The sequence below is a fragment of the Plectrocnemia conspersa genome, unplaced genomic scaffold, assembly GCF_051122295.1.
Source record: "Plectrocnemia conspersa isolate PC_06_02 unplaced genomic scaffold, ASM5112229v1 ptg000002l, whole genome shotgun sequence".
Lineage (NCBI taxonomy): Eukaryota > Metazoa > Arthropoda > Insecta > Trichoptera > Polycentropodidae > Plectrocnemia > Plectrocnemia conspersa.
In genome coordinates, this window is record NW_028277166.1 from 7211890 (window position 1) to 7233620 (window position 21731).

Genomic DNA, 21731 nt, shown 5'->3' on the forward strand with positions numbered 1-21731 from the left:
TTACTTCACAACACAGTTTCTCGGAAAAAAGCTTTTGAGTGAGTTTATATTTTTTTATCTTACGGTGCATATTTATACGGCTGGCGGACTTAAGTATATTTTATTTATACTTGTAACATAACAGTGATTATATTAAATCTTTAGAAATCAGACTCAAGCTTCATTTTTAATGGTAAATTTTGATTATGATGTGCAAATCAAACATTCCCTTGAGTCTTAATTTTTTTAATTTATAATGATTATGTCACGTAGAAAAGAATTTTCATGATTTATATTTAATTAAAAGTAAATTAATTTTATACATAACATACGTATCTTAAAGTTTAATCCAATGTATTAAATTATTTTCATTAATTCCAATTCTGAATTTATGACAATTTTTAATGTTTTATTACAACCGCCATAAAAATTAATTAAAATAATCCAACATAATTGCAATCTGTCGACATATTTTTTGGATTATGAATTCATCTACATTTTCATTTCATTCATAAAGATTGATTATTGTATTGTATTTTTAAATTAACATCCATATTTTTTTCTGAATTATCAAATTTATTCACGTTTTAATACTTTTTAATAATTAAATTTATAATAATTATTTAGAGCTCAAAAAAAACATATATGATATACCTAATAGTTTATTATACTTCCTCAGAGGCTTTCTCTGACCCTTTTACTGACATTTATACTTTGAAATTCAAGGCATCATTACTTTAAAAACTCTTGTACTTACTAAGTTCGTATGAAATTTGACCAAAAATAGGCCCTCATATCCATCGAAGATCGCAGAAGCCGCTGCTTCTCTCTTCGCATCTCCCGATCTAGCTCGAGTGTTTCTCAGAAACCTGGAGCTTACAGACGCAACCTACGGAAAACTTTCCTTAAGCATATATAAATGTATATAACAATCCTTATTGCTGCACAAAAATTAAATAACAAAGAATAACTTTGTCTTAAACGAAAATAAACACACTTGATATTGTGTCAGGAGCTATTTTATTTTTATAGCAATAAAGCCTAACGAAATTATTTATAAATAGAGAAATATGTGTTAATTCAAGCATTATTTTACAATTAGAACCTAAATATTGATACGCATTTGATTGAACAAATATTATATGATGAAATAAAACGTGCAATTCTTTAAGAAAATGATCAGATAATGCCAAAAAAAAAATTGCGAAACGTCGTGTAGCACTAAAATTAATCCATGTTATCGATTATTATATTTTTTTTTAATTTTAAACTCGTGTAAAATATATTAAAAATAATTGCTAATATACAGGTATATTAATGTAAATGTATTTCTATTACAAATATACCTCACAGTAGTCCTTTTGTGCACGTTCTCATTTTCCGTTTGACATGTTCGAGAGGGCCGACATGCCTGGTGTTTTGCGGTACAGATAGCGGCTTTCCGCTAGTTTGTGACTTTAATGACCTAGGATTTGACTATCAGATAGCAAACCGAGAGATGTTAGAGCCCTTTCGCCGAACAACAAACCGAGCCTACCGTAATTACTTTCCGGCCAACTTTTTTCTGACGGTTTCGTAAACTCTTTGTTATACTTCTATATATACACTATTTTGCCACTTATTTTTTATTCGACTTGTATATAAAAATATATGATTTATATAATAAAAATAATGTATTGAATACGATTTCCTTTTTATCTTCACATATGCGAGATCTTTCAATGATACTCTCCATAACTACATGCCAAATATCTGGCTATATCGCTCGGATTTCTTTACGGATATTGTTCTTCAACTCAAGAAGAGATCGAAGCTTATTGTCAAACACTCGCTCTTTTAAATATTCCCACAAAATAAATCGTGGAGCTTTATGATAAGAGAAACTCGATGCATAGCAAAATTTCTAGAAATAATTAATTTTTGAAGAATAACTTCTTATATGAAAATTGTGTTTTTATGTTATATATTTTAATTTTTAGGATCATAAATTTTGACTAAATAATATATAACCCACTATTTTGTTAAATACGTATTGAGAATCATTAAAAATGTTACCAACTCAATTATAAATTTTACTATTATTTTAGTTAAATCAACTTATAGTGTACGTAAATGGAATGATTAAATATTTTCTTATGAAAAGAATATGAGAAATTATTATAAATCTAGTGAGCAAACATTTTTTATTCTTCATAAAGTTGTCAATAATGAACTTAGCTAATTTACACATATTATAAGATTTTTTTCGTATCTCATTCGAATCGGTTTAATCGATCTGTGACAAATGAAACTTATTCTTTCTTCTTCGATTTGGGGGTGAAAAACTTTTGATCGTGTCTGCGACTACGTCTTAATTTTGGAGACACTTGCCCTTAATGTTTTTCTCACATGATCGATATCGGCAAGTGTCGGGCCTCGCCTATGTATGCGAAGATGAGGCGAGAAGATACCTTATTTATATTCGCGGGGCGAACCTTAACCGCCCCCCAGACAACAAACTTTGCTTCGATATTGAAAGCTTTCGCGTTTTCTACCTTTGTTTGATTTCTACGCGTCTGTACCGCCGAATCTATTCCGTTTCTTTTCTTTTTTTCATCTCGAACCTGAAATTTCCATCAACTAATTCTCAACGCACTATACGGCAGCGGATTCAGTGAAAAGCTTATTTATATACGTTTGTATTATATATTAGCTGTGGATATATACCTATATGCCTTTTATGTGTGTACTTAACGCTTCACATGTGATGCTTTTATCTAGAATAAATAATAATGAATTTGTTATTTGGCTTATTTTTATTTTAAGCAGTATATAATATTAAAAATCTTACATACTTCATCTTGCAGATATTCAAACATATTCACAAAAGTTCATTTGCTATATTTATAACTATTTTAAGTAAAATAGATGGTTTTAAATTAAAAATTAATAGATATATATTAATCTTTATGCCTGCACTACACTCTCTGGAAGTTGTCCGAACGGAAGTTACAACTGAAGTCGGCCGAGATCTATGACTTCGAGTAAGCGACCACACTGTCGCAAATTTCGCGGCGTGAATGATGTCCGGACGGCGGGTTCTGTCACGTACAGCCGGCATATTTGCGCGCGATCGAAAAAAGTGCCAAATATTCGCAATTTTTAAATTGTCATATTAATAAAATTACACTACTGATAATTATAAAAGTTTGTGTGAGCACTCACCAATACAATATAACGAGCACCACATGTGTGACTATCCTAGAATTTGTCTCCATCGATTATAAATAAGAATTCGTTATGGTGTTACATTTATATAAACCGATCTAGGAAAATACATTTCTTTTTACAAAATCAAGTACCACTAATTATTTTTAATTATTTAATTTTATATGAAAAAAATATATGATATATCAAAAATATTATTAATCCCTTATGGTGCCCTAAAATATTCAAAGATGTCAGTAAAAGATTTTAGAGCGGGCAGAACCGAACTCGACCGAAGTAACCCACTATATCCTCCGTCCTTAGCCAACCTTGGCCAACTTCAAGAGAGTGTAGTGTAGGCATTACACTTTATGTATAAAAATACAATTTTATTTTTAATTAATTAATAAATATTTGTTAATGTTAATAAACAACGTTTTAATGGATATCAGATTCATAAACTTCCATAATGAATTGTATTTTAATGCATCTGACTTATATTAAAACGATAATACTTAACATTAATGAGTAATCGTTCTATAATAAATAACAAAGTAAAATCTGGAAACATTTAAAAAAGTATATTGTATAAGCTGAAAACATTTATCTCGAAATATTTTTAACAAATGTATTTTCTAAATTTTTTTTATTATTAAAATCAATAAACAATTTTTTAAATATTTATGAACTAAAATGTGAATTTGAAGCTTGAGTATGAAAGTTTGATAATATATTACGAAACCTTAAGACTGTAACTTCGCTTAATATTCTATAATCTCTTTATAACTTTGGATTACTAATGCTTTGTGCTAAAGAAGTTTTAGCAAGTTAAAATCAATTAAATAATATTTAAAATTGACTATCGAAAATTAATCCTAATATAACTATAAATAAATAAAATATTAGTAATTCTGATGTAATCATAAATTTGCGTGAAAAAAATGTTAAAAAGTATTATATGTATAGTGTACCCAAAAACTGTTTAATAAATAAATTAATCTAATATTGCATATAGACATTTATACATGTATATGTATGTAAACAGAATTAATTAGTTTGATATTCGGTATTAGTATACCTTTAAGGATTATAACTGATTTCCTTATAATAAATAATATTTTAATGTAATATATTTAAAATGAAATACTAATATTTATTTAATAGAAACTATGTATTAACAATAATACTATTAAAAGTAATTTTGCATTATTATTAAAGCATATAACAATTACTAATAGAGATTATATTAATTGTGTGTTTTAATATTATTGTTATAATTTAAATGATATATATTTTGTTGTAGGTCAATTTGTCTTAGTAATACAATAATGACTAAAATTGCTAATACAATAAACCTAATTCGCAAATATAAAACGTATTAATTAACCATGTTTTGGTTGAGCTTGTTTAATAGTATGTATTACATACATATGTATATAAAGATCACAGAGTGTAATCCTATTGTCTTCTGAATATTGTATTATGTATGTACGTTTATATTAATTATTCAATTAAGAATCATAAGCATCGATTCGTATTATACCTTTGTAAATAATATAATAGGATATGACTCGAAAAGTAGCTTAAATAAGCATGAAATCAATTGCGAATTTGCATATAAATAACCGATATAACCACTTCTTAAATAATTAATTTTTTTATATAAAGGGGAGAGTATAAGCTATATAATGTATATAACTTGATATATTTTCCTCATCACGTTCTTCGCTTATTATCCTGACCATATAATTATTATGTAGGAGGAAAATGATAAGAGAGTGAGTGAGAAATTCAATATCCGATCGTATAGTGAAAATGCTTTGGAGATCCTTAAATTTTCAGTTTGACAAAAATTTAATTTATTTTTTTATTTGTGACTTTAATATAATTTAATTCAAATATACGCTTAATAACTAATCAATATTTTACTGTTTTGTTTCAGATGTTCTTGCGGCTATGAATTGTCTCGACATGTGTCTGGTTAACGATCGTTTTGAAGATATACAAAACATAGAGTGGTGTAAAAAGTTAATTAAACAAATCGGTGAATATTTATTATAATATAGAATATTTAAGAATAACGTAAAATGCGTTTTGTATTTTGCATTATAATTATTATTTTAAAAAATATGCTTAAAATACTAATTTTTTTCTTTAAAAATATGTCGATTTTTAAGCAATTCTTTCTTAATAAAAATAAATAAAATATAAAGAGCAAAGTATTTAAAACAAACAGGAACATAATAACAATATAAATAAAATAAAAACATAACTATGAAGAAATAGGAAATAAATCATAATTAAAAATAGTAGCTTATTTATTTTTCAATTTATTTAAAAGACTAATATCAAAAAAAAAAAATTAGATTAGTTTTCGACAGTTAAAAATACATATAATTTCCACAAAATAGAAAATCAGTTGTTCGATTGTTCATCACCCATTTTCCATAGACGTTAAAAGCATATCGAATGAATTTTAACTTGAAATTATAGCCCTGCAGTGTGATATAAATTTAAAAGATTTTCATCATAGTGTAGAAATATGATCATTTTATAAATCATTGCACTTGGAAAACTTTGCTAATTTGAAAAATTATGCTAAAAAATGTACGTTATTTTTGGATCGACGTACATTTGCGAACAAATATTTTCAATATTAAATTATAACAAAAACTCATTAAAACGTGTATTAGTGATAAACATTTAAAAGCAGTGTTAAGAATTTTAACGACAAAATTTACACCAAACAACTAAAAATTATGTGCCATTAAATTTTGATATGTATTTTTGGGAAAACATTTTTTTTAATTTCATTCGCTTCGATAAATTTAGTTTTATATAAGATTTGTCTATTGATAAGAAATTGAATATACTTCAAGATTCTTCTTAATTGTGAAGATTTAATTAATTAAAAATAATGTTTTTATTATTTATATATATTATGTGGATTTAAATATTTTTTTTATTTGTTTCATTTACATTAAAAGCTTTTATTACATATTTTGAAACGATTATTTTTTCTTTTGTTTAAAATTTTATTTACCTCATTATGTATCGCACAATATATGAATTGTACTTACGAAAAAATGGGATACTTCTTAAAAATTAGGTAATTAGTTTTTTTTTGCTTTAATGATAAATTATTGTATATATCAATCTTTCACTAAATTGTATAATGATTTTATTAGCAAATGTATGTGATGTGTAAAGATTTATATGCATATTGATAAATTTTTCCACCTCTTATATCTTCCACAATATGAAAATTGTACATTCTAAAAAAAATTAATGTTCTTTAAAATTTAACTCTGGTTTTCAATTTTTAGTTTAATGAAAAATTAAACTCATTGAAAACTCAAAGATATATATATTTATGTAGGTTAATGTTATTAGCATTTTAAAAAAATATCTTGTTGTTTTATGTTATACGATTAATATACGTTTTGCTAAATATCTGATAATGTTAATTTTTTGTATAATAAATACAAATTTTGGTTACACTTAAAAAAAATACAATTTTGTAAGTTGGCTCGCGGCCAAAATGTTCAGTAAACTATTTTTAACTGCTATTATATACAAAATATTCGAGAAATGATTGTGATTTATTACCATAAAATTTAAATATAATTTTATTACTAATTAATGTACAGCTAAAAGCGAAACATTCTTCCATTTAATTAACAGTTTATTATTTATTTCAGTAGTGTGAAATTTCTGAAGTCCAGAGTTGCTAAAATTGTCGAAATGCATTTAAGATATGCTTAAGCAATATGTTGGAAAAATATCTGGTGAGTTTAGTGAATAAAATAATATTTCATGGCTTAACTTATTTTTTTAGAAGGTTAATCGTGCATTATCGTGAATGAGAATAGGATCTTTTGATTGCCCATACGAGAATCGGACGTTCATGGTTTTGGCAATTTTATGACATGAACTCACCATTGTAATGGTTTCGCTATTATTAAAAAAAAAAACAGTAGTATTTATATTATATCGTAGGTAATATAATCATTGTGTAGATCACTAAATGATATTTTTTATTTTCATTAAATTCGTGCGGTAACCATTTTAATTTATTTTTATTTTGTTAGTTTTAAGTAGTTTAAAACTGTTATTAAATTTTGTGTTACATGGTTTTTTGTTATCAACTAAAGAAGAGCTTTCACGATCTTCTTCATCTGCAATGTTCATCCCTCTCTCGCCTCTAGTAATATTTTTTTTAACCTCCCATGCACTATACATTTTTTTATTAATAGCCACACAACAATCAGTTTATACTACTTTAATATTCGTTTTCTCTTATACAAAAAAAGCTTGAAGTAATTTATTTTCTATTTTTTAATTCAATAGCCAAATTTAAAGCAAAATTAATAATAAAATAAAATTCGGTCATCGCGAAATATATTTTGAAATAAAAATACAATTGCAAGATAGTTAGATAGACTTATAGTTTTATTTTTAAACCATATATTTTAACTATACATTAATTATATATTCAAGTGCCATTTTTACACATTTCAGATCAATAAAATAATCAAAAACATATAACTGACTTAACCAAGATTTAACAGTTAATTAATACTAACTTTAAAGATAATAAAAAAATGTTAAATTTAATCTAAATTATAAGATCGAGTGATAAAAAAAAGTGTTTAACAAAGTTCAAAAAGTGCAATAGTCAAGATGAGTTTCTTCAGCTCCATTGGCCAATATGTGGCCGACAGCGTGGCAGGTCTTTCGCTGAGTCCCAAGCGGTTCTCGCTGTCTAGGCAGGGCTCCGGGGAGGTGCCCCCGCCGCCGTCACCCGCCCCGGGAGCCCCCGGTGCCTCCGCCCCCGTCCACCATGGTAAGTCGCTTCCTTCCCTTACACGTTCTCCTCGCTAATGTAATTGAATGCTTTCAACACGGATATAGAGCAGATTTTATGCCCATCTCTTTTGTGTTTCCGGTAATCCGGATCGCTGATCCGAAACCGACTGAATCCGTACATTTCTGTTCTTATTTCTTTAAGATAAGCGCGAGAATTAAACACTACGTTCTTGTTGTTAGTTTAAGAACCGTCGCAAAGAAATCTTTCAAGTTTCGACGCAAAGTTGCTTTAAAGATCGAAACGCGTAAACAAACTTCGCTTTTGAAACTTTTGTAAAAATAACGACTTTGTAATAATGATGATGGAGTTTGTTATATTATGTATACTTTTTAATTATCTTTGATATTGTGGATTGAAAACGTAACTGAAATAACTTTCATCTATGATGCTATATATAAATATTGTTATTATGCTAATTTAAAATTATATTTTAAAGAAGGTTTAAGATAAATACTTTATTTATATTTTTGTAATGAATTTCAAGAATTGTTAAAGCACGAAACCATGCACGCAAAAGTAATTAACCTAACTGATTAAAATTTAGTTTTAATTAATCAAAGCTTAATGCTTTAATGAATACATTTAGAAAGCAAAACTAAGATAAAATTACAGTTTTGCAAACATTTTTGAACAAAAAGGCTCTATTAAAATAACTAAATCATAAATTCTCATTTCTCGAGAAATGAGCAAATTTCTAAATTTCGCGTTTTTTTTTTTATTTTGAAGAAATTCCTGAAAGTAACTTTTAAATAATTAAACCACCTGTCATTTTTGTCGGGGTTTCTACCTGCATGTGCTTAAATTGTATGCTGAATTTTGTCAAACAATATATGTATTAATTAAATTTGAATTATTATCTTTCTGTGAAATAACCAACTGTCCCAAAAACTCAGATCCTTTATTTTAAATTTTAGCACAAAGTAGGTCAACAATAAATACTTATTTTAAAAGCGTTTATTGCATCAAAAAGCAATACTCAGCGATAGACAAAATCGTTTTTAAGTTTATCAAATTTATTTACCTACTGTTTATTATTTTGCATTTATACATATGTATCAGTGGCGTGCGGTCCTTACATGCGGTATATGCGGCGCATGCCTTGGGATTCTAAAACGATTTTAAAAATCTAATATTTTTGGCTACAAACAACCATTCCGGGGGAGCGGCTAAAGCCGACTGCAGCGCGGGTGGGCTGGCTGGCCAGCTGTCTTAAGCAGTCGATACGCGTGTGCCATGAATTACTTTTCGGGAATTGAATTGGTCGCGCACGCGCACTAGAACTTCAGCCGTTACTCGTGCTCGTGCTTACAGTAGCCTGTCATTAACCGTTCATGCGGTTGACGTTTTGAATCTGTCTATTTATCCGGCCTTTCGGCCTTCATGTCTCGTAGTGGGAGCTGCCGGCCTCCCACAGCAATAGCCGGGCAAGTCTTAAGTCTCGCGTGCACTTTATATTTCGATTATCGTGTTCTAAATTTAAGTAATACAAAAAGTGCTTTTGTAAAAAGATCATTTTCTTCAACAAAAAGTATAAATACATTCACTAGAAATAGTTAAAGTGAGAATAGATTGTTAGCTCTTGCATTAATATCAATCGAAAAAATACTTTTAGACAAATTAATGAAAGACATTATATACTATTATATGATGCGGTTATTGATGACTTTTGTAAGAAGGAGCATCGAATAAAATTAATTAAAAAAAAAAATACATAATATGTTTAACAAATAAAGAAAATAAATTTAAAAATATTGTTTTTGTTTCCCCCCCCCCCTTACTGCATGCCTTGTTTCAAAAGTCACCGCATGTCACTGATGTGTATATATTATTTTTTGTTTTATACGTAATATTAACATATAAAAAGTAATCAATTTTACATATTATAGTTTATCTACAATATATAAGGATGGAATAGCGTAGTTCGTAACGTCTCAGAATAGTAACTCTGAGGTTGCGGGGTTGAGCCTCGGCAGCGGCACTCGAATTTTTATTTCTAAGAAATGCCATATTTTAAAAAGCCGGCCTCAGCTGCAGCGACATCTATTAATTATAGCATATAATCATTTATAATTATTAATATAATGAAGACCGATTTCCAGACAGTTGTAACAAATTTATTTTACAGATAATTTTTGCACAAATTTGTATTTAATATTTCATATAATCGCAATGTTGTGTAATTTCCTTTGTCTTAGTTTCTAACTATATAAACTAAATAAATACTAGCTTTGATTTAATATCTAACTGTGCTATAAATATGGTAAAAAAAGTATTCTTGAATCTTTCATTAGAATTTTCTATTCCTAGATGTCTTGATTTCTTAGTGATTACATAGTGATTTCTATTTACCAAAGATGATCTCGAAACATATAAATTTGTTTAATACATAGATTCTTATTAATCAAAAACCTTTGAAACGAGCGGTATATCCGGCTTAAAAAGCTTATCTTTAACTTCTTATTTGATAAGCGTTCTTGAGCTTCACGATAAGGCCGTTTTAACGGAGCTTCGAAGGACCAGTGAAACACTCAGATGTTTTAATCTTTTATATCGTCTTTTATAGATAGTTAACATTATGTAATATGCATGCTACGTATGCCGAAAAATGACAAAAAACATTTGATATTGGAAACAAATGGATTACGAACCAAGAATTTGGATCACTTGATTTTGTCTTCGTTTTATGAAAGCAAAATTTATTATGAAAATTAAAACCAGGATTCAGAAATGTCGCTTGAAGCATTTATTTTTATGAAAGCTTTTTAATGGACAATTAATATTTATTAAAATTATATAAATAAAATAATATAAATTTATAAATATATTATTACAAAAATATTTATAGAATGTACAAATTCAATCTATTTTTTTGATGGCAATTACATGTAATATATTTATACATATAAATTAAAGATTACAAGAAATTTATTTTAAACTGATGAAACATAACACATTTTTTAAAGCATGTATATATGTATATTAAATACATCTTGAATCCCGGGAATTCATGGAATTTATCATAATGTTTGCCGATAATTCCGAAAAGTGTCAAAAATATTATTTCCTTGTAGATATGACAAATATAATGATTAACAAATATTTTCATATGTATATCTAGTTACTAAATTCGTTTATTATGATTAAATCGCAAAATAATATGTGCAGCTAAATTATATCATATAAAATACAAAGAAAAATTTTAAAAGGCTTGTCGACGTAGTTCATAAAACAAAAACGCTTAAGTGATTTTTTTGTGAACAAAATATTCGTGACCCAAAAATGCCTAAAGTATTTTGAAGGAAATGTCTGTTTACGACAGGTATACGCATTTTCTCAAATAAGTTTCTTAAAAAATATAATTAACAGTATTTTTTAGCAATGTGCGGCAACTATAATATATAAAAGGTAGACGGAACTTTACTCTTTGTCAATCTACAAAATCAGTATAAGAGTTTCGAGAGGAATTTGTTTCATAGATTCAGTTCATTATCTTAAATATTTCTATTGATGTGTCTTCATTTATTTCGTCGGCTCGTGGTCAGGACTATTAACCCTTCGGTTTTTTCCCGTTCTTGTGGCATAAGTCAGCCACTACAGAAAATACCTAAAATTATGATTAATATTTTTCTGTAGCTTCAAATAAAAGTTATGTTTTATTTTAAATAAATGTATGTATCATAATTAAAAATTAATTGTTTTTAGATACCTAGTTTTATTTTTATTTTCAAATTACCAGTTTTTTACAAAATAGCCTGTGTTCTCAGCTTGAAACTTGCTCTCTAAATAAGTGACTTCAGATTTTACTTCAAACAATATAATTCAATTCAAAGTTATTTAATAAGAGTAATATATTTTCCTGCTGGCCTAATGTTCGTATTTAATTTGTTTTTTTATAAATTCAACAAATATAACAAATATTTTGCATCAAACATACTTATTTTCAAAAATCATGAATATATTTATACGTTACATTTTCACGCAAAATGCTTACAAACTTTCGCGCTCAAGTTCGAAAAATCAGTTACGGGCCAAATTGGGTCCTCCAGGGATTTTACTTTTCCCGTTGACCCCGCGCGATCTGAATGATAAAACATTTTTCTTTCGCATTTACATGTTTTCCTCTTCATTTTTTTCTTCATCATAAAAATAAAAAAATACACCCCTCCCCCGCCACTTGCCCAAACGTTAGCGATTATTCAGTTCGTTACTTTTCGAAAACGTTCAACTGCAATATCAGCGAGGCCTTATTAAAACTTTCTCTTATATTTTTCTCATGTTTTCTTCTTCATCTCATTCGTCTTATCGAACGCCTGGAATTTAATAACATCGCTCAATTTAATTTCGTTCGATATTTCGAACTTATAAACATTTTTCCGATGGAAGCAATAACAGCCACTTTATTAGGGTCGTTTGCGGATTTAATGTGATTATAATTTACGATAATCTGAGAGGTACACAGAACCCTCGGTTTTTGGGTAATATTTAAATCTAGCTTGTACTTTATTTTATGAAGCGGAATTGAGATGTGCAATATCGAACAACGCGTAGATAACTATTTAATGCCAACTGTGTAATAACAATGGGTTTAATAACCGCACTAGACAGTAAAACTCTCAAATTATATCAATACTGTTCAGCGACTTTATGGTCGGTATCATAAATGTTGCTTTAGTGCTTAGTTCTACTGAATGTATTAATAAAATAGTAATTGATTTAAATAGTTATTACGGTATTATTAATTAAATCAATTGAAATGGCACAAATATTTTTTATATTTCAAACTTTAATTTTGCATAAATAATACTTACAATTCTTATTAAAAATCACTTCATTTTATTATTGTTTTTGTTATAAAACACTGCTAACTATCTTAAAGCTAAAAACAATTTAAAGTTTTAATAAAATTTAATAGCAAACTACCTAGAAATTAATTAATTCCACGTAATAATTGTTTTACAACTATCCAACTAGTTGAAAAAGCAATAGAGAATACTTAAAAATTAGCGTAAATCAACTGAAAGTTTCATATAATATTAACGATAAAAAATACATAATTAATTGAAATAAATCTTGTATTTTATAAGAGCTGAAAATAATTTAACATGTATTTTATAATATTACGTTATATTTTTAAAGTGCATGGAATTAATTTATAATGCATTTATGTTATATATAAACTAAACTTTATTATGATTATAAGTAATTTATAATTATTTTTTTTTGCTTTTGACTTTTATATAATCTTAGTCTAATGCATCTTTAGTTAAATATTATATTATAATTAATTCCATATATTTATAATTAAATAGTATATCGTAATTATTAGAATCGGCCATTATAAGAACAGAGTAGCGTAATCCGTAACGTCTCAGACTAGTAACTTTAAGGTTGCGGGTTCGAGCCCTGATAGCGGTTTTTATTTCTAAAAATCTTCTTATTTTCACAATAATAAACGGAATAAATAAATAAAAATATAGTTAAAATATTACTTTTTCTTTTAATCAAATTTATGATTTCAACTTAGATCCAGAATTTAGAACTAAATTTATTTTGTATATATTATTTATTATTTTCTATCATAAATACTAATAAAAAAATATTATCAACCTAATAAACATATTCTTTGAGTAATACATTTTAAAAGCAAAGAGTTATGTTGAAATTATTATTAAAAATTAAAATTAAATCAAGTTGTCTTTAACTTTGTGGCTTCATAAATATATTGCAACAGTATTATTTTTTATAATCTTTACTTATGGCTATTTAGAAATACTTCTGATGCTTAATTGACTGTTGTGAAAGTTCATTTAAAGTATGTGGTTGTTGTTTTGCTTATTTAGCTTAGATATGTTACAATAAAATAATAAGAAAAATATTTCATTTTCTTTAAATATACATTTCCAAGCACATAATGACGCGACAACAGCACGCGTCCGTATTAATAAATTTCCATATAAACTTCATTTAAACTTCATTACCAGTCTCGAGTGAGTCCTACGCAGCTCGTAAACGAAAAAAATACACCTCAGAGGTGTTCTTTTGTGAGAATTTCGTTGCGAAACGACCGACGGAAAAACTTTTTCAATATATATGGACCACTCGCTCTTTCTTCTCATACCACAAAACCTAATCTGCGTTGCCATATCCAGCGTATTTATTTATGGATGTAGCTTTTGATGTTGCCAGTTGCAAGGCACGTAAGCTTCTATAGTACGTAGTACGTGACCATAGGCGCTTTCTAGAATTTTTCCTTTTCAGTAGGAGAGAACATGCCCTTTTCGTGTGACAGTGCTCGAGCGTGACCATACTCCGCAACGGTCCGTCGCTAATGCGAAATACGGGCTAGGGATTTTTCATCAGTTGATTACTCGAGAAAGGCTTTATAAAGCGATTTTTCATCGGCAATTGGGTTTTGGCGCAGCTGCCCCGTCTGCCTCGAGCTTTGTTTCTCGTCTGCGAGCACGAGAATATATTTTACTCACGTTCAGCGTGCGAGTTGCTCGCTTCGCCGATCGTTTGTCTCATTGATCTATTTTTTGAGTGAAGAAAAGTCCAGGTAGAAATATATAAAAATCTATTTTACGTTAGATGAATAAATAAATTTATGCAAACGAAGGAATGTCAATTATTTAAAACATTTCATAGAAATTGAACATGGTTTTCTCTTTCATCATTTCGTGATCCGCATAAATGTCAACTACAAGTCTTTTCATTATTTTCTTAATTTAGCTGTTCGTAGAATTGTGATCAAAGATAAGGTAACTTTGACTTAAGACATAGTGAATATAAAAATTTAAATTTCATTATAAATATAAGAGGGGAGCAAAAAGTTATTTGAACCAAATATATACGCTATTTTTGGATAGTATTTTTCTTATTTTTATACATGATCTCTTTTATGTTCTGTTTCTTTTAAATTAAGCGGATTATTTTTCTATTGCAACATAAATAGAAAATATGTCGCTTTATATAAATACTATGCACTTCAAAAAGTATAGCTTTTATGTCATTCACGCAGTTTAAATTTATATGATTCATAACAATAATTATATACATATTATTCAAACTTCCTTCGTAACTAAACTAAGATACGTTTCGTGATCATTTTTTGGCAGGACTCTAACAAAAATTACGTTGCAATCTAAATGTCAATAAAATAAAATTATTTTAAAAGTCCTTATTGAAATTATTTTTGGATGTTCCAAAATGCAGATTTTTATTATATTTTTCTTAGTATTTTTTTTTCTCTTTATTTTAAAATGAAATTTGCTAATAATAATGTTTGTAACGTAAATTCTTCAAAATAAAATAAGTTGTTGATTTCAGCAAAAATTGTATCTTTTGTACAGACGAAACGGACCACACAAAATAATTACAACCAAATTTAAAGCATAATCTAAAACTAGCCCATATATTATTTTGCTTCGTGTTTCTTGGATTTTCTAAGAAACAGTTTTTGTTCTTTGACGTGAAAAACAATATTGACTCAATAGCAGTTGCAAAGCACATGTGTAAAAATCGTGGACCTTACTTTAACAAAGGCAAGGATCAGTGTCCAAATATTTTCCCTATTATTAGGTACAGAATCAGCGCATTTCATAGCATATTTTAGCGCAAAATAATTACAATTTAATCGCAAGAAATCATATTAAATAAATAAACAATATTTAATAATGTATTGCGATACATGTAGGAACTTTTCTTAGAAACACACACGACAATTGTGCAAACTTTTTGGCAACTCTTGATCTCCGGGGGATTGCACTCATCAAATATTTACGTAATCATTAGAAGTGGAAGTAATTCGTAAAACAACACACAACAAAGGCCGTTCGCTTATATATGTATTCTATCAGATCCATTTATAAGCAATTAGGAGTCTCTTAGTTAAACAATAAATTCAAGCTGATAAAAAACACAATATAAACTTAGAAATCACGAATTAATAGTAAACTGTTTTTAATATATTAATTAATATTTATTAATGGCTTAAATTTCTTAATTAACCTACCAACTAAAACGGTTGTTTTTTATGTCTTAAGTTTTAATTGAATGAATCGGAAAACGTTCGATAAAGTTTCAGACAGGGGCGTATAAACTAAATATGAAATTTAGTTTTTAACCCCATGTTTAAAATTATGTGATGGTAATCCCACGATAATTTAAATAAACCGTTAATATAACATAAAATATATTTTAACCGTTAATATGATATAATATATATTTTTATTTAATTATTTATATGGCTCAATTAAAAAGTCGTTAACTTGAACCCTGATTGTCACGCAATATACGCAATGAAGTTTATTTTTGTGATTTGGATATATTTGTTATTTTATACCAACAAAGTTTATCTGTAAAAATACGGAAATCTCGTATTTTGCGAAAAATGCGACAATGATGCTATAAACGCGTATTTTTTTAAAATAAATTATATTATATAGGGTTTAAATTATTCTTTGCAATTGTCGGACGGTCTTTATTAGATCCTAATGCGATTGGTACTCAATCTATATTTGTCCAGCTTTCTTAATTGACTACTGTAGGTTTTTACAAGAATAATAAGTGGCTTTGTTAACATATTTATTATTTTGTTAAATCAGTAAACAATTATATCTTTTTTTATTTTGTAGTATCCGATTAGGTTTACTTTTTAATAATATTTCATTAAAAAAAAATTTTTTTTCGGTGAACTTCTAATAATATAAGTAAAATTTGTTAAATGGTCATTCAATTATGCTTTCCACATTATATATTATTGTCAATAACTGTTAGTGTGTGTTTAATATATTGTATTTTAATACTATAAATATGCTAAAATAAGTTTCTCAAAGGATTATTTCAAATGTATCAATAAAAATATTAAAAACTTTGAAATCTTCAGCATAAGCGATAAATAATATCGAAAAGCGATAAAAGCTCATATTGGTATTATCGGATATATTTAACGACGGCGTAAAATCGCAAACTGGAATTTAAAACAATATATTAGAAGGCTACGTATATTTATTAAATTTAATAAAAAAAATGTGCAAAAGCACGAAAAACATGTGTAACTTGAATTCTCTGTGAAATTTAGCGCTGTGAATCCCATTTGAATATTAAAATTTGCCAAAAACGTGCACGAAAGCTTAAATTTCCAAATAAAAATTCTTCCGTCGTGAGAAAGCTTCTAATGAGCTTCCTGTTTGTGCACCGTTTGGTTGATGGTGTAAGAATCTCAATTTTAGTATAAATATGTCTTTATATATGTTTGTACATATACGACAATATAATTTTATAGCGTAATAAAATAAGGCTGACTTCGTATTAGATTAGCGCGAATAATTATTTAGGTAATGAAATGAATCTCTGAATATGCAGCTAGATTATTTAACAATCAAAGTTAAATGTGTCGGATTCACTTCTAGATCATGTTTTGAATTAAACATTATCTGGTGGCAAATTTCATTAGTTTATAAATTAGATACAATTCAAACTGGCATTTCGTGAATTACTGACTATTAATTTGTGAATAAATTTCATATGCTTAATTCAGGGTATTCCAAACTGAGATATGGTTAAAATAAGCTAAAAATTATTAACCATAATATTTGCTGCTTGAAAATATTTGCTTATTTTTTTGATTGGTAAAACTATTTTTTTGTGTAGATTATATTTATTTTAATAATAATATGGCATTAAATAAGTTGATGCATAGTTTTGATAAAAAATCTTATGAATCATTATATATTTTAAATGGTCTTATTTTACATATGAACCAAGCGAACAGTCAAAGGCCGGTTTCACACGTGCCGGATGGATTCACCCGGCACCGAGCCGGCGCCGTGTAGTGGGGATGGTGTTGTATGGGCTAGTACTTACCATTTCAGACGTGCCGGACGAATCCATCCGGCGCCGGCCCGACGCTGCCCATACAACACCACCCCCACTACACGCCGCCAGCCCGGTGCCGGGCAAATCCATCCGGCACGTGTGAAACCGGCCAAAGGCTTTATTGTAATGTCTCTATATAAAGTATGGCTTTGTTTACTATATATATTTATTAAAATCAGCATAAGAAATACTTGGATTATGTTTCAGATGTTTTTAGGTTGCATTTGTCAAAATAAAAATCACCCATCCGCTATTTTCTTCAAGCCTTGCTCCTCTAAAAACTTTTAATTATATACGAGTTTACTTTATAAATAGATAAATGTTTAAAAAAATGTTTGAGATTTACATCGAAGCACCAATAGCAGATAAGCAGAGTTGCTATAAATAAGTTTGCAGAATAGATGGAAAATACATCATTTATTAATTCAATATTTTTTTCACAGTACTAATATTTTTTTTTAATCTGTATGTGCTTAACGGTGTGATTCATTCAGATTCTATTTTTATCTTCAACAATATACATTTTGTCGCCAATCGATGGGCATATACGTAATCACTCCTTTTATATCATATTTTTCCTACATAATACTGATTTACGCCTGAATCCAATCGCGTGAAAAGTGGGCATCGGACAAAATGGCGAATACAAATAAGTGGCCTGTGTAAAATGGCCCACTAATCCCGTTTCAACGTCGTAAATACATGATTGGTCACAACGATGACATAATGGAGTCTGAGACGAGCTCTAGATTTTTTTTCTTCGCTGCTCTCACTTCCATATCGACACAGTTTACACTTTACACGGTACGATGGGCGCCATTTTGCCGTTCCGAAGCTCTTATCGAGAAAAATAATAAAAGCTCCACGCGATAAAATGATGTACGACGTTTTTAAAATAGTTTCGTGACGCGTAACGCAAATCGTGACGAGCGTGCAGCGATTATTTTGCAGCTTTGGCGACGATATACAATATTATTTTATTTTATGCGAGCGTGTTATGAATTCTGAAACGACGGGGCTTAGATTTAAGAATAATGTTTAGGTTATTGCTTTTTATTTTTTTGACAGTGAATAATTTGTATTTTAAATTATACATATACACAAACAAAATTGTAATCTGTGATAAGCGATGGTTTTTACAGCAATTTATCTGTGTCCAAACTCATTAAAGCTGATCGCACGTCGCTCATGTTTTCATCGTTGCCGGTTTCTCGCTAATGTAAGGACTACAAGCATATATGTTTATTCTCTCAAATTTGTAAATGCTACAACTATAAATACATAGTTATAAATAAATAAAAAATATTAATGTTAAGTTTGCTGAAGTTTTACATACTAGAAACCTTCACAACATAAAAAGAAAAAGTTTTTACACTTAAAGTATGTTAAATTACGTCGAGGGTTCAAATATAAATGTAAATAAACGTTTAGCAACCCTTATGTCAATAGCAAATATATATTATATATACTGTATACAAGGACGGAATAGCGTCGTCAGTAACGTTTCAGATTAGTAACTCTGAGTTTCGGGTTCGAGCCCCGGCAGCGGCACTCGAATTTTTATTTATACATGCGCTATTATTTATAAAAAAACTGGCCCTAGCTGCAGTGACATCTATTAATTATATATTATATTAAACATAATAATTTATAATTATTAATTTAGATGTCACCAATTCCCAGACTTCCAGTCTGGTGGTTAATATTCAGTTGTAGGTATTAATTTTGTCTGATTGAAACATAATTGGGCTAAAAAATATACAGGCATGGCGATTAGATCTTCCTACCCGCTACTTAAAATTCGAGTATAGTCCCGACTAGGGTTCTCAAATATTCGTAGTTTTCAACAATTCAAATATTGAATAAAAAATAGGTGAAGTATACAAATATTTAAATATATTCGTAATTTTATTCGTAAGTAAACTTAAGCTTAAAATAAATTATTGTTTAAATTTAATTGTACTTTCACGATTGTTCATTATTTAGCGAAACAGCATAGCTTTCATCTCATAGATAAGGGCAAATTATGTATAGATAATCAGGGCTTTTATATTTAAATAGTTTATTCATTAAACCGTAACTTCACACCGCACCAAAAGCTTTTTACGCCAAGCCTTAAAAGATCAACCTTATATTGAAATTGTGAAAATGTATTTGCAAGTCTGTTAGGTCGGTGAGTAGTTAAGTGCTTTTTGTGAAAACCAAATTGTTCGTTGATTATATTTTACCACCAGATTCCTTTGAGTGCGATAAGTAACGGTAATAAACTAATTGCTAAACATATTTGCACCTTTTCTAGTATTTTTTTTAATCTGACGGTCTTTTGCTGTTTTACAAATTGTGTGAAAATACTTAAATGTCTTAGTTAAGTAATGAAAGCAATTAGTCGGAAGTTGTTTAATTAAACTGCTATTGACTATATCAATTCCTTGGGTTTAAAACGATGATAAAAAAGCACAGATTAATTGCTTTAAAGTTGCATTTGTAATATTTATGTGTCACATATGACGTAAAAAATATGCTAACCAATATATCCGCTTTCTCTTGGTTATTATTGGCAATGTTTTTTCATAATTTTAGTATTAAAATGTCTAAGCTTTTATTTGAAACCTATTAAATTATTTAAAAATATTTATATTAGGTAATGAGAATGTTATTATTAAATTATATAACAACTGTTTATAAATATGTAACATCGCTTATTTATTTCATATAGTATACATTTAGGCATGCTTTGCCTATGTACTTTAAATACTTAAAAACATTTTTAATTTAATTCATATTGTTAAATAAACCATTGAAAAACTAAGATTTTTACATGACCCGTAACTCTTTAAATATTTTTTATATTAGTAAAATTAATTTCGTTTTGATAACTTGCTTTATATGTAATACCGAGTTAATCTAAAATATGGTATTATTTTTTTGCATATACAGTTTAAGTGACACAACTTATATGTGTCTATTATAATTTTGTTTTAATAATTTAAATACCAAATATATATATATATTATTAGTAATGAATTTGGATAACCACATACTGATATAAATGAAGTAAAAAAAAAACTAAAAACACAATAGCGAAAAAATAATCACAGGCTTTAATGTCGTATACTTAAAAAAAATATAAATAAATTTACTCAAAAGCGACTAAAATAATACATGAAAAGAGGGTTAAATTTTAATCAGTAATGCGTGAAGTTTTTTTAATATTGTTGTTTATGTTTCGAGCAATGAACTTTAAGATTATGCAACTGACAGTTGCAAATCTTTAGCAATATAAAAGCTTAATTTAACTGCTTTAAACTTGTTTTGTTATAATATTTCATGCTAAACTTTTTAATTAATTATTTTATAAATATTTTAAGCTCAGCTTACTGCATTTTTCTTTTAAAATACAATCGAATTTTAATTAATATTTTTTTCAACCTAGCTTATATGTTAATTTAACTTTATTATTAAAATCTCTTATCGCAAATACCAAAGTTAATTTTGCATCGTTTAGTGACACCATAGCAAATACATTTATGAGAAAATTTAATTTCACCCTTGTTTAAATTGTAAAATGCTATTTGTACGTCTAGAAAGTTTATGAGAATGTTTGAAATTTGCGATTTAATATTTCATAAAATTTTAGATGTGTTTATTGTCATATATATTTTTTTCTTCTTAAAATAAAGGGATAAGCATATTGACAAAGGTTTCGAGAGCTATGAATAAATTATAATTATTCATGATGTTTTCGATGCGGGCGAAAATTGAAACATAATAATATTCCGAAACTCGCTTTCGAATAAAAAAATTATGCATGCTATATTAT

The 21731-nt window shown here is 27.9% G+C and overlaps 1 protein-coding gene and 1 long non-coding RNA gene across 3 annotated transcripts in view; both read left to right on the top strand.

The window, feature by feature from the left end:
• The window catches only part of LOC148237501 (uncharacterized), a 93487-nt gene extending 86539 nt beyond the window's left edge, over positions 1-6948 (top strand). For both annotated transcript variants that reach the window (XR_015812609.1, XR_015812610.1), the window contains 2 exons: positions 5108-5209; positions 6867-6948. This is a non-coding gene — a long non-coding RNA (uncharacterized LOC148237501). The remainder of the gene's footprint in view (positions 1-5107; positions 5210-6866) is intronic.
• A 785-nt stretch (positions 6949-7733) lies between these two features.
• The window catches only part of unc-13-4A (BAI1 associated protein 3), a 68218-nt gene continuing 54220 nt past the window's right edge, over positions 7734-21731 (top strand). The window contains exon 1 of the mRNA XM_088205072.1: positions 7734-8011. Within this exon, the coding sequence (XP_088061198.1) occupies positions 7849-8011 (163 nt within the window). The 5' untranslated portion in view covers positions 7734-7848. The remainder of the gene's footprint in view (positions 8012-21731) is intronic.